Source organism: Lampetra planeri, chromosome 2 (genome assembly GCF_965212315.1).
Source record: "Lampetra planeri chromosome 2, kcLamPlan1.2.h2, whole genome shotgun sequence".
In the NCBI taxonomy this organism is placed as follows: domain Eukaryota; kingdom Metazoa; phylum Chordata; class Hyperoartia; order Petromyzontiformes; family Petromyzontidae; genus Lampetra; species Lampetra planeri.
Genome location: NC_136108.1, coordinates 1897148 through 1910014, shown reverse-complemented (window position 1 = coordinate 1910014; position 12867 = coordinate 1897148). Strand labels below are relative to the sequence as shown.

At 52.0% G+C, this 12867-nt stretch overlaps 1 protein-coding gene across 1 annotated transcript in view; it reads left to right on the top strand.

The window, feature by feature from the left end:
* The window catches only part of PIP4K2B (phosphatidylinositol-5-phosphate 4-kinase type 2 beta), a 36203-nt gene that overhangs the window by 1471 nt on the left and 21865 nt on the right, over nt 1-12867 (top strand). Inside the window, exons 2-3 of the mRNA XM_078603910.1 lie at nt 111-688; nt 4420-4517. Coding sequence (XP_078460036.1) covers nt 533-688; nt 4420-4517 — 254 coding nt within the window. The 5' untranslated portion in view covers nt 111-532. The remainder of the gene's footprint in view (nt 1-110; nt 689-4419; nt 4518-12867) is intronic.

The following is a 12867-nucleotide window of genomic DNA, read 5'->3' as shown; positions in this document are numbered from 1 at the left end:
CAGTACGAATACTACACATGCATTGTACATGCATTGTAAATACACGGCATGATCACGATGCACACACTGTATACAATACACTGCATGTGTGTGTTTCTCTCGTGCTAAAGCTGAGTGCAGGAGACACCGGCCACTGGGAGACACCGGCCACTGGGAGACACTGGTGACTTGGAGACACCGGCCACTGGGAGACACCGGCCACTTGGAGACACTGGTGACTTGGAGACACTGGTTACTGGGAGGAGACATCGGCCACTTGGAGACACTGGTGACTTGGAGACACCGGCCACTGGGAGACACCGGCCACTGGGAGACACCGGTGACTTGGAGACACTGGTTACTGGGAGGAGACATCGGCCACTTGGAGACACTGGCCACTGGGAGACACCGGTGACTTGGAGACACCGGCCACTGGGAGACACCGGCCACTGAGACTCTGGTGACCCGCTGCGAGGAGGAGACGCTGCCTGCCTGCCCTACGAAGCAGTCCCAGGCGCCAGCTGCTGCTGCTGCTGCTGTAGCCGGGACAGCGATGGCAGCGAGCGCAGGAGGAGGAGGAGGTGGAGGAGGAGGTGGACGTAGGAACAAGACGACGTCGAGGAAGAAGCACTTCGTGTCCCAGAAGATGAAGCTCTTCCGAGCGAGTGACCCCCTCTTCAGCGTCCTCATGTGGGGAGTGAACCACTCGGTACGTGTCGCTGGCTCCACTGCTCCATTGCCATTGGAGAGGTGTTGTGGGTTATGTCGCGTACATATATAAATGTTGTGTCGTTAAACCCGCCACCACCCGACACGGCCAACTAGTAAGGTTTGCCACTCAAACCAGAACGTGCCAATCAGTCACTCGTACAGCACACCGGTGTGTCGGGGAGTAAATCTACAACATTTACAATCTGAGTACGACGTAGTGACGAATTGGCACGTTCTGTTTACGTGACAGACCTTGCTAGTTGGCTGTGTCGGGTGGACCGGTTCAGATAATCCTCACTGGTGACCGGGTTCATAGTACAGCTGGCTAACCGCACTACACTACCGCTCCCCCAACACGGACACATTCGCTCACCACTGCCCCGGTCTAAAACGCAGAACTTCCCTCTAGTAGCCGATTAGTGCGGCTAATCAGGCCCGATTATTGCGGCTAATATGGCCGTGGTCACAGCTCGCCGGTCGTTTATGCAGTGGCCACGGTGAGTCGTGTGGCCGGGGGCCCTGCATCGCGGTGAGGGGCAACATTGCCACGTGGGTAACACCGTTAGACCAAACGTAGGCCCAACGTTCCGCGTTTGCTTGGTGGTTATAGGCTCCCTTTCAGTTCCTCGAGCCGAGGTTGAACAGTGGAGGTGTGGCACACCGGTGGTTAGGAGATGTTAACTACCTCGCCTGGTATACAGGAGGTCGTGGGTTCGAGCCCGACTCTGGCGCCTGCTGTATATTTGGAGTTTGCGGTGTCTTTCTCCTTGTGCCCACGTGTATTTTTCTGCGGGTCCTCCGGTTTTTCCCTCAATATTCATAAACGTGCATTTAGGATATTTGGCTGCTATACATTTCCACGTGATGATAAGCCACTTCGTTGAGCTTTCATTTGTGAAAGCCAGGTCGCTTCTGAAAAAGAAATATACAGCCCAGTGGGGCCTTTTCTGGTAAAATAAAATAAATGTTCAATTTAATTCCGCGATTATGTTGCCGGGAATGCGTTTCTTACTGCCACCTCTTCCAAGACGATATTGACCAGCGTGGACGAGTAGACCAAGTACCCCTGTAGAGGAGGCTCTCGAGGGCTCCCGCGAGTGGGAGGACACTTCTGCCAGCAGGGCTGTGAGCCAGCAACTTGCGTGGCTGCGCCTTTTACCTCCTTAGAGCCAATCTGACAATTCCACGACTGCCTTTGGGACATTTTTGGCAGCATCAAAGCATGAAAAACTAGTTCATGAAGCCTGTCTTCGCCAAGCAAAAGTTTTCAATCGATGTCATAATTAACCTCACGTGATTTTTTTTTGTACAATGTATCTATGGTCAAATACTAACAACTACTGCCAAAAATGTGTGTATTTTTCCGCAAAAAACCCTCAAATTGTTGACGACTTTGATTCAACTTCTCATATTTAAAGACGTACTGATGGAAAAGCGCTCGATTGAAAGATTTAGTTTTTTTTATTAGAAAGAACAAAAAAATAATGAACTTAATAATCTCTGAGGGGAAGCTCTCCTTTACCGTTGGGTTTTTAACATTGGGAGCAACACTGGCGGGGGGGGGGGGTGATAAAGTTACTCGTGAGTTTACGACACGGAGACAACTTGTTAAAAACTCAACGATGCAGTTTGGTTGCCAAACATAACGCGCTAAATATATTGTCGCCAAGACAGAATTGTTACGTTCTTGAGTGGACGCAAGGACGCGACTTAACAAAAACCCCCAATTGTGGTGAATGTTGCGGCCACTAGCGGATGTGGAGGTCACGTGAGCCCATTGCCGCACATACGAATACAGCAGCATGTTTCTTACCCAATTGCATGCCACGTACAGTACAGTAAAACCTTGGATTGCGAGCATAATTCGTTCCGGAAACGTGATTGTAATCCAAAGCACTCGTATATCAAAGCACTCGTATATCAAAGCACTGGTATATCAGTTGTGATCACGTGACGCTTGGCAGACAAAGCGTATACATACTACTCGTATTGCAAGACCTCGCTCGTTTATTAAATTCATATTTATTTAAAATGTTTGCTCGTCTTGCAAAACACTCGCAGACCAAGTAACTCGCAATCACTGTTCTATCAAGTTATCCCAAGCTTGGGGATCATTGTTAATCAATGGATCATTGGACCGAGGGCATCATCTCGCGCTCGGTTATATGGCTTGGAGCAAGGATTCTTGGCATAAGGCACTACCACCTGGAGTACAGCTATATTATTCTACTATATTATCCCACACTACGACGAACGGGTTTCGGAGAGAATAAGTAAATGAAACACCTCGACAACACATCCGTCGATACCACTGCCTTGCAAGAAAATGTCGCACGTGAAGCAGAGGCCATTGTCGAAAACGTCGCCTAATTAGATTTATATTATTTTTCCTTTTTAAGGCCACAGTGTTATTGACAATTGTGTTGAATGTTTATTCGTGTTTGTGCTTGTGCCCCACCTGGCAACGCATCGGCACCACCACCACCAAGTATTAATTAGTTTTTCAGGATAACATAAGGTCGCGATGGATGCGGCGTGGCCAAAGGAACTCTCGGAGCGGCGTTCAGGAACGCTCCGGCTGAAATTAAGTAAAGGTTACGACCCTTTTAAAAAAACCCGTGGATGCTCGCGGATCTTGACGTGAGGATGATCGAGTCTTTTTTTATTTTTGCGCTCGCGCGCGCAGATATCACCAGGTCACACCCGGAGGGGAGGGCGCGCTTAATTACTATTGTAATTGTGTCGCGCGTAAGGAATCTCGATGACAAATGTCGTTGCGATTGCAGCTGGCGGTGCTGCTCTGAATGTAAAGCGGCAACCAAAAAGAAGACTCGGCGCGTTAGTCAGCGACACTCTGGGCTTGAAAGGAAGCGGTCCAATAGACGACGTTTCGGGCAACAGCCCTTTTTCACGGTGCTATGAAAAAGGATGCGTTTGCTATCGAGGCAGCACAGTGGTGTTGAGACTGAGTTGTGCTTGTGGACCTGCTGCAGCCCAGCGTAGGCAGGGGAGCAGCATCGGTGGTGAGATGTTAACTACCTCGCCTGGTATACAGGAGGTCGTGGGTTCGATCCCGGACCCTGACGCCTGCTGTATATTTGGAGCTTGAGATTACAGTGCAGACACTCCTCTACTTACGAACGATAATCAACGATTTTTGGGTTTAGATCGCGTTATTTATAAATGTGTCGTAACCCTCCACCACACGACACATTTATAAATAACGCGATCTAAACCCAAAAATCGTTGATTATGAACAATATTGGTCGCGAAAGCCTACGTGTTAAACTGACTTACGAACGAGTTAGGTTCCAGAGGTCTGTCCGTAAGTCGATTTGTTCGTAAGTCCAACTTTACTCCTGTCGGTTCCCAACATGTTGTACGGCGTGTGCACTAAACTCGGGGAATGGCTTCAAAAGTTAAATAATCTCCTGTATATGTAGATGCCACTGGTTCCTCATGTCCTGCAGATGTAGATGCCACCACCAACATCTATTGCGCGGCGGTTGAACTTATGATTCTCGGTCCGAACAGGCAACTGGACATACGGACAGGTTTATTCGTTTCTCTGAAAGTTCTTGAGTCGAATGTTCGTAAGTAGAGGATTCCCTGTAATGTGTTCAAATTGAGCACTGCGCTCGCTGCGGTGGAGCGCCCGGCGTAATGGCCAACGAAGCTGATCGGCACGCCGCCACCGCCCCCCCCCCCCCGTTGTGTCGTCTGTGGCAGATCAACGAGCTGGCGCATGTGCCGGCACGCGTCATGCTACTGCCCGACGACTTCAAGGCGCACACCAAGACCAAGGTGGACAACCACCTCTTCAACAAGTGAGTCCGTCCTTGGTGGGGGGGGGGGTGGGCTTGGTAGATGTGGGGGCAGTGGGGGATTTTGTCCTATCTCATCACTGAGAGGGGTCTGAACGTGACATCTTTTTCTATTCTATGAGTCTTTCGGTAAAGTCACGTAGATAGAAAAAATAATTTAAAAAATAAAAATGAAAATGAAGTGAATAGAAAATGAATTAAAATATCACGACGTTTCGATCGCAACACAAGGAATCGCCATCAGGCAGGCTGTTTAAAGGTTTGAAATGGGTGTAGCCCAAGGGTCATAAACGAAGTGGGCAGGGCGAGTGATGTTAAAGTGAGAAATTTGCGTGTAAATGTTCGATCGGAGAGAGAAATTGTAGCTCTTGCTCTGCATCTACATCAGCAGCCGTACGGGGTTGTCCCCCCCCCCCCGCACGAACGGGATGATAGGCGGCGGCGAGGTACAGACAACGACAGACAGAGGAGGTACAGAGAGTGGCACGGAGCTAGACAGAGACGGACACACACGGAGACAGACACTCACACACACGCAGAGTGTTCTATTCCTGTCCCACTCATTCTCCGCTCCAGAAACCCGAGGCTTTCTGTTTGAAGCCCCCAGTCAACGTCTGCTCAGTGGGGGAGTTTGCTTATTCTCCTCCGCTGCCGGAAGAATCAATGATTTGTCCATCTAAATGTTTTACTGCCCTCGCTTTATCTCGTTTTTCACTTCCCTTGTCTTGTTTGTGCGATTTTTTTTTTTTCACTTGCTCCGTTCGTCTAAACTCAACGGCAGGAAGTCTCCCGCGCGTGATTTGCTCGAGTCGCGAGCGGTCGATGCTTCCGCTCAAGATCCGATGGATAGCGAGATGGACCGGTGGCCGCACTGAACCGCTAGCGATGGTCCACGGCATGGGGGATGCCTTCATCCAGCAGCAGATAAACAATGGCTGATGATGATCGCAGTCTTACAAATCTATTTAAATCGATGCATTGTTCCATGCTTGAATCATCACCCTGGTCAGATAACAGTGTAGTGCTGGTTTAAATCTGTAAGTGTATGAGCTAATACTGTCGTATGATATGAACTCCTTGATATGGCACCTTAATTTATTTAATACCTACAGACCTGCCCGGTTATTGTATTACATTTCCATCACTTGTGCTTTTAGGCATCTTTGCCAACACAGGGTGTGGTGGCTGTGATGACATAATAAGGATGATGATACCGTATTCTCCAGATTATAAGACACACTTTCTAACCCCCACCGTTCCCCTCTTTATTTTAAAGCCAAAGTTTTTGCGGTACGTCTTACTTTCCGCGGCGTCTCATACCGGAGAATACGGTAATCGGGAGGATGATGATGATAATGGTGATGATGATTATGGGGGGAAATTCATTACAGCAGCGGTGGGTCGATGCTGACGCTAGGTCTGCCGTGACAGCTGGGCGTTTGTGGCCGTGTGGCAGTACAGCAAGCGGGTTTGTGCGAGTGAACCACCGCTCGGTGTGGAACGAGCTCGTTTGGGTGTGACCCCCCCTCTCGCGTGTATGTCAGTGTGTGTGTCACCCCCACAACTCCCAATTGGTGATGGGGCAGTTGTGAAGACAGTGGAGTTTCCCATACCTGGGCAGTGTGCTCATGACCGGCTCCAGTTTAACAGCAGAGGTTTCACTCTGAATCAGTCGAGCGGCAATATCTTTTCATCGGTTGCGTAACGCTGTGTGGAAGCTACCTGGTCTGTCGCTATGCACGTAGCTTCAGGTCTTCTCGGCCACGGTCATTCCCTCCCTTCTCTATGCTTGAGAAACGTGGACCCCACTAATGGAACATCTTCGCCGGTTAGAAACATTTAGGCTGGCCTGCCTACTATCCATCCTGGGTTTAACCAGGCTGGATTGTGTGAGGAGCTCACAAATCCTTGAAAGATCTGGACAAAATCCCTTTGGTGAGCTCTTCCGACAGGCAAGGCTGCGTTGGCTGGGTCACGTAGCCTGCATGCCCAGCCACCGCATGCCTAAACAGATTTTGTTTGGCCGGATCGAGGGGGTGAAACGGGCGCGGCACGGGCTAGAGAAGAGATGGAGTGATGTGGTACAGAAGGACGTGGAGCTGAGTGGACTTGCCAATAACTGGTACCAGCAGTGTCAAGATCGGCCTCTGTGGAGGAGGCTCGTGAAGGATGCTACTGGGCAGTTGGAGGCAGTCGCCCTCCAACAACAACGGAGGGCGGAGGAGCGACGCTCACAACAACGAGCGGAGCGCCGGGTTGATAAAGCACAGCAAGTTGTCACAGTAGGGGGCACAGGTGGTGCATCAGCCAGTCATCTTAGTTAGCCGACCCGTGGCACCTGGGTCTGTCCCGTGACCTCCTGCCAGCAGGCGTGTGACACTTCACGTGGCCTCAACGTGCACATGGCCTGGCACAAGCGTCGTGGCGACGTCACCGCCTCTTAGTGGCGAATGCCGGTTGTTGTATATGTTTGGCTGTGTGTGTCTGTGTGTGTTGTTATATGTTTGGCTGTGTGTGTCTGTGTGTGCACAATGATAACGAACAGTTTTTGCTTCTCAGCACATTAGCGCCACAGCTCTCAGAATTATTTACAGATGCCCCCCCCCCAAAAAAAAAAATCACCTCCTATTGGTGACCGTGGCATCGCTGCGGCACAATGAGCCAGCGAACCACCACCGCTCTGAACCCAGTGACCTGAGTTCAATTCCCGGCCACGGCTGAACCGGTCCTGGGGCCCCCCCCAAGTGCGGTGAAGTATGGTCAAACCACCCCTCTACGACCACCGAAACGGTACGGGGAGACCTTCGTCCGGCAGTGAATGGACAGAAGAGCCGTGCCGCGCTCTTTATTGTCATAATCGCTGTCGACGCACTCGGACTCGCTGTTATTTTCAACACCCATTAGTTCAGTAAACGGGCAATTATGTTTTATTGCGCGCGTTCTAAACAAAAGACCGTTCCGAATGGAACGTGTCGGCTTGAAATTGCATCTTATTGCCGCTTGTCAGCTATTTGTGTTCCACGCCCCCCACCCCCCGGACACTTGTGAAGTTATTTATTCTTGTTAAACCCACCATTAACCACGGGTGGCGGTTTTAGACGAGAAACTTTTTAACTGTGGGCAGCAGCTCCGTTCCAAAGACACCGCCGCGCCGTGTCGTCGCTCGGCTGGAGTTTTCTCGTTCTGTCGCGATTCCTGGCAGCGTGTCATTAGCGGCGGCGGGGGATTATTTGGGCAGCACGATCCAAGACGGGGCGGCCGCCTCCGCCTCCCACGCAGCATCGCCTTGGAAGGGATTCCGCTCGAATGTCTCCAGTTCAACACGGGAGTCGCAGCGGTAGTAGGCTCTTCGCGACCAATATTATTCAGAATAAATGTTGTTTTTTGTTGGTAGGATTCGATCGCGTAAATATCGACGTGTCGTTTGACTCGCGAAAATAACACTCGCTTCAGCGTGTTGGAGTGTCAAACCCGCAAATGTTTACAATTCGAGTACCGCGACGTTTCGCCGGCGATGACTACAACAGCAACAACAACAACAAGCGGCTTCATCGAGCGATTAGCCATGAATTGTGAATAAGTCTTCCCGTGGGTCACATCCCCCCCTCCCCCCCCCACCGCGTGGGTCTGGTTGAGAGCAGAGCTCGTCAGACCGCGCATTGCGAACATCCAGCCGCCGTGCTGCAACCACGCTGCGGAAGGGTTGCATAAAGGGCCCCATTACTCAACTCCGTCGATTTGGTTGGCTTCGTTATTTATTTTGCACTGTATGGGGATTTGTTTGTATTAATTCCTCGGTGTGTCGCTGCACAGATGTCGGTGCGTGTCTGTGTAGGTCGACTCGCGCTCAAACGAGTACCCGGTGCGGTGTGTAAACATCGCCACGAGAGAGACAAAGGCGGCCGGGCGTGGCGCTGGCCACCCACCCCCCTCGTGTGCTGTGTCAGCCTTCATAGGTGCTCGCGAACAACGTGTGTGCACGAGTGTGCGTAAGTTAGTGCGGCTGGCTCGCGCACGCGCGCACAGACACGCGTGCACGCGTGTCTGTGCGCGTGTCTGTGCGAGCTGTTGATGAACCAGGCAGGCAGGAATTCCTCCGCTTACGAGTCGGAGCGCGGGTGCGGCAAAGTTGCTTCTGAACCATCACAGCTGCCTGGGGGTGGCGGGGTGAGGGAGGGGAGCAGTGGCGGCGCGGGGGGGGGGCAGACCAGCACCCCCTAAACGCGACCCGGTCACAACAACAGGCAAACCTCTTGCACAACACGACAACGTTATCCCCGTTTAGCCTGAGCAGACTGTTGGGGCAGGTGCTTTTAGCGAGCACCTAACGAAGGCTAGCACAGCACACGAGAGGGTGGGTGGCTAGCACCACCCCCGGCCGCCTTTGTCTCCCTTGCAGCGATGTTTACACATCGCTCACAGCACACACAACCGCACAATATGACTGAATCACCACCGCACATGCGCCCCATCTCACCCGATCTCAGAAGCTAAGCAGGTTGTGAGTCTGGATAATGCTCGGGGATGGGTGATGACCGGGGGGGTGCTTACCAGGTGTTATAGGTTTAGTGAGGCTTTCGCGGGTAAATAATTGGCATTGTTATTATGATCACGACTGTACTAAATGGGGCCTATATCCAGCACTCAAACGTCAGCCTTCATTGGCCCAGGAAAGCCTCGCCGAGTCTCAAGACTCTTTTGCAGTGGCGAGATGTTAACTACCTCGCCTGGTATACAGGAGGTTGTGGGTTCGATCTCAACCCTGACACCTGTGTATTTGAAGTTTGCGTGTTTTCCCCGTGGTCACGTGGATTTTTGCCTCGGTCCTCCGGGTTTTTCCCTCCGCATTAATAATCAACACCCGTTTATAGTATTTGGCTGCTATAAATTTCCACATGCCGATAAGCCCCTTGGTTGAGCTATCATTTGTGATAGCCAGGTGACTTCTGACAAAGAGCTGTGTCGCTCAGTGGGCCTTACCATTCGGGAGGCTCCTGCTGCATCGGGGATGTTTTGCTCGTTGTGGAAGGAAACGGGAGAAGCTGGACAAAACCCAGCGCTCCGCAAGGGGGCCTGCACTGATGTACAGGCAGAGTTCAAGCAAACAACCCATCGTTGTCATTGCCATCGGCACACCCTGCTGATGAGACCCAGAAGGCCGAGACCGTTCCAGGGCGCGCTTTGGTTGCGCTGAACAAATGCTGGCGGAAAACGTTGCTGCAGAACTCCGATTCGGCCAAAGGACTCTGTTGTTTTATCGGGACGATGAGACGGACGCTTCCCTGTCGGGCTGGTTATGTGTCAGCTTATTTAATTGCTTTCCTTAATTCATATCGAATTACTCATGGCCCGCCCAGACGGCCAACGATGATTTTGTAAACGACAAACGGCAGCATGCACGAAGTGCCTCGGGGTTACAGCCAATAACAACAAAACAACCAGGGGTGCGGAGAGAGAGCCTCACGCACACAGCTGACCCACAGTACGACGCAATAGACGGAGGGGTCGCCAAAATAGCCAGGCAATCCCTGCGAGGGCACGCAGGCCCACCACCACCAACAACAACCACAACCAGTCGGCCCCCCCAGCACCACGTGGAGCCGGCGTGATGGAGCACTCTGCCCGTGCGCGTTGTGTGGGCTCTCGCACTCCGTGCGCATGCCGGCAGCTTCTTTGGGAATTGTCGGGCACGCGACGCCGGACGTGACGCGGTCGAACCGTGTCGGGGAACGCTCGCTCGGACACACGGCGGACCCCTGAACGACACGCATACATGTACTCTCCACCCAGTCAACAACAACAACGACGACCACCGCCATGCGCCACTCGATGGCGTGGACATCACCACGGTGCTTGTGCGAGGCTAGCTGCACTTTGAGGCAGGTCACGAGACAGACCCAGGTGTTATGGGTTAGCCGACTGAGATGACTGGGTGATGCACCAACTGTGCTCCCCACTGGCAGTCAACAGCAGACGCACACAGACACACCCTACAAACAAGACAACCCCCAAATAGATCATACACACAGGCGCATCCTACACACACACGCTACACACAGACAACCCCCCAAATAGGTCCCACACACACATCCTACACACGCACACCCCTAATAAATCACACACACATCCTACACACACGCACATACCTCCTAATCGATCACACGTTATTATCTTGTCAGGATAATAACGAGGATATCATCACCATTCATCACCATCGTCATCATCTTCCATCCGTGTTTCGCCGCTCACGGACGCCACCTTCGCTCGGAGGCAGCAGGAGGGCCGGGCGGCCGTGTGAATCGGAGTGCATCGTATTTCTAATTGTCGCAGCAATGTGTCGCCCTCGTCTCTGTGTCGTGTTTTTTTTTATCTTCGTTTGTGCCGCCAACCCGGAGTGCACACACCCAGATATTTACTGAAATGAAACTCAACAGTTTTTTATTTCACCGGGCAAGGCCCACTGAGCTATGTAGCTCTTTTTCAGAAGCGACCTGGCGACCACAAACGACAGCTCAACGAAGAGGCTCATCGTCGTCATCCTCACGTGGAAATTTATAGTAACAGCAAAATACTCTGAACGCGTGACGTTGATTCTAAATGTGGAGGGCGGAAAACCGGAGGATCCGGAGAAAAATCCACGCGACCACGGGGGGAGAGGGAGAGACCACTGCAAACTACAAATATACAGCAGCAGTAGCAGGCGTCAGGGTCGGGATCGAACCCACGACCTCCTGTACACCAGGCGAGGTCGTTGTTTTGTGGTTGCGCTCTTGACGAAGGACATGCGTCGACTGCACGGTTGCTCTTCGACGTTATTGCCTCTCTCCCCCCTGATGATTCTGCAGCCAGCAGTGGATAGAGAACGGTCGCTGTCGGTCACCGGGTTGCCTATGACGTGGCTTAATCGATGACAAAATCGCGGTGGGGTTTTTTTTTCGTTTTTATCAGATTGAGTTGAGCAACTTTACCGTTGGAACACATTTCGGATTGTTTCATCTGTAACAGCCACCACTGGCGGCGTGTGCTGCGAGTTATGCTTTTTTGTTATTGTTGTTGTTGTGTTTGTGTGTGTCTTTTTACAGTCATGTTGTTACGATCATTATTGTCATCGGTTGGCATCTGCCATGTCCGGTAACAAAGGTAAAGGTGGAGCGCTGAAATTGCTTGTTCACGACACTGCTGGCAGAAGAGCCTCTTCTACTAGGAGGGAGTTCTTCAGGGCCCCCCTCCAGGGCCCCCCTGGGGGGTAAAAAGGGCGCCACGGTGGCGAGATGTTAACTCCTTTGCCTGGTTTGCAGGAGGTCGTTGGTTCGATTCCGACCCCGACGTCTGTGTAGTTGGAGGTTGCGTGTCCTCCCTGTGGTCGCGTGGCTTTTTCTCCAGGTCTTCCATGTTTCGCCTCCACATTTAGAAACATGCGTTTAGAGTGTTTGGCTGCTCTAGATTTCCACGTGAAAAGCCTCTTCGTAGAGCTGTCGTTTGTGGCCAGGTCGCTCCTAAAGAAGAGCTACTTAGCAGCTCGGTGGGCCTTACTTGGTATAATAAAAATAAAAGTAAAATTTAGTTTTAGTTTAATTTTACGACGAATATGACATCTCCCCCCATGCTTTTTCCGTCCAGAATGGTGTCACGTGGCGCAGGGTGACGTCAGTTTTTTTGGGGGTTTCAGGTTTGTTTTGTTTACCCAGCCGAGGGCTCGACAGACCACCGGGCCATGAGTCCCGGTTGCTCAGGCGTCCCAGGTCACCAAAAAAGGAACAAAAACGAAAAAGAACTTGGACACGTGGCATGTCATGCCAATAACCTGAAACTCTCAAAAGACATCCGAAATTATTCTCAAAAATCCCAATCGTCAAATCCAAAGCTCGCCTCCTTGCTCCCTGTTATTATAGTTGGGTGTCTACGAATTATTCGGTGTATCTATGAACAAAAAAAGAGTTCCTCCCACACGTCCCATTCTCCTGCCCGTGTCTCTCTCTCCCAACCCACGGCTCTCCCGTGTGGCTTCCTCTAGCACACGTGTCTCTCCCGCCCATGTCTCTCCCGCCCGTGTCTCTCCCGCCCGTCTCTCTCTCTCCCGTGTCTCTCCCGCCCTCCCGTGCGCGTCTCTCTGTCCCTAGCACGTTTGTTGGCTCCACGTCGCTACTCCTCCGCCCGCGCGCTCTTTGTGTGGCCACTCGCACTCCGCTGCGGCCCAGGCCGGGGAGTTCGCTATCGCGCGGAAACAGACGAAACGCGCTCTCGAGCCCGGCCGCTTGGCACCGACTCTCTGGCCCTTATCAGCCTCGACAAATCCCGCCACGACCTCGTTAGAAATCTCTTATCGGGTGTTTTGTGTGCGAGCCTGCCTGCC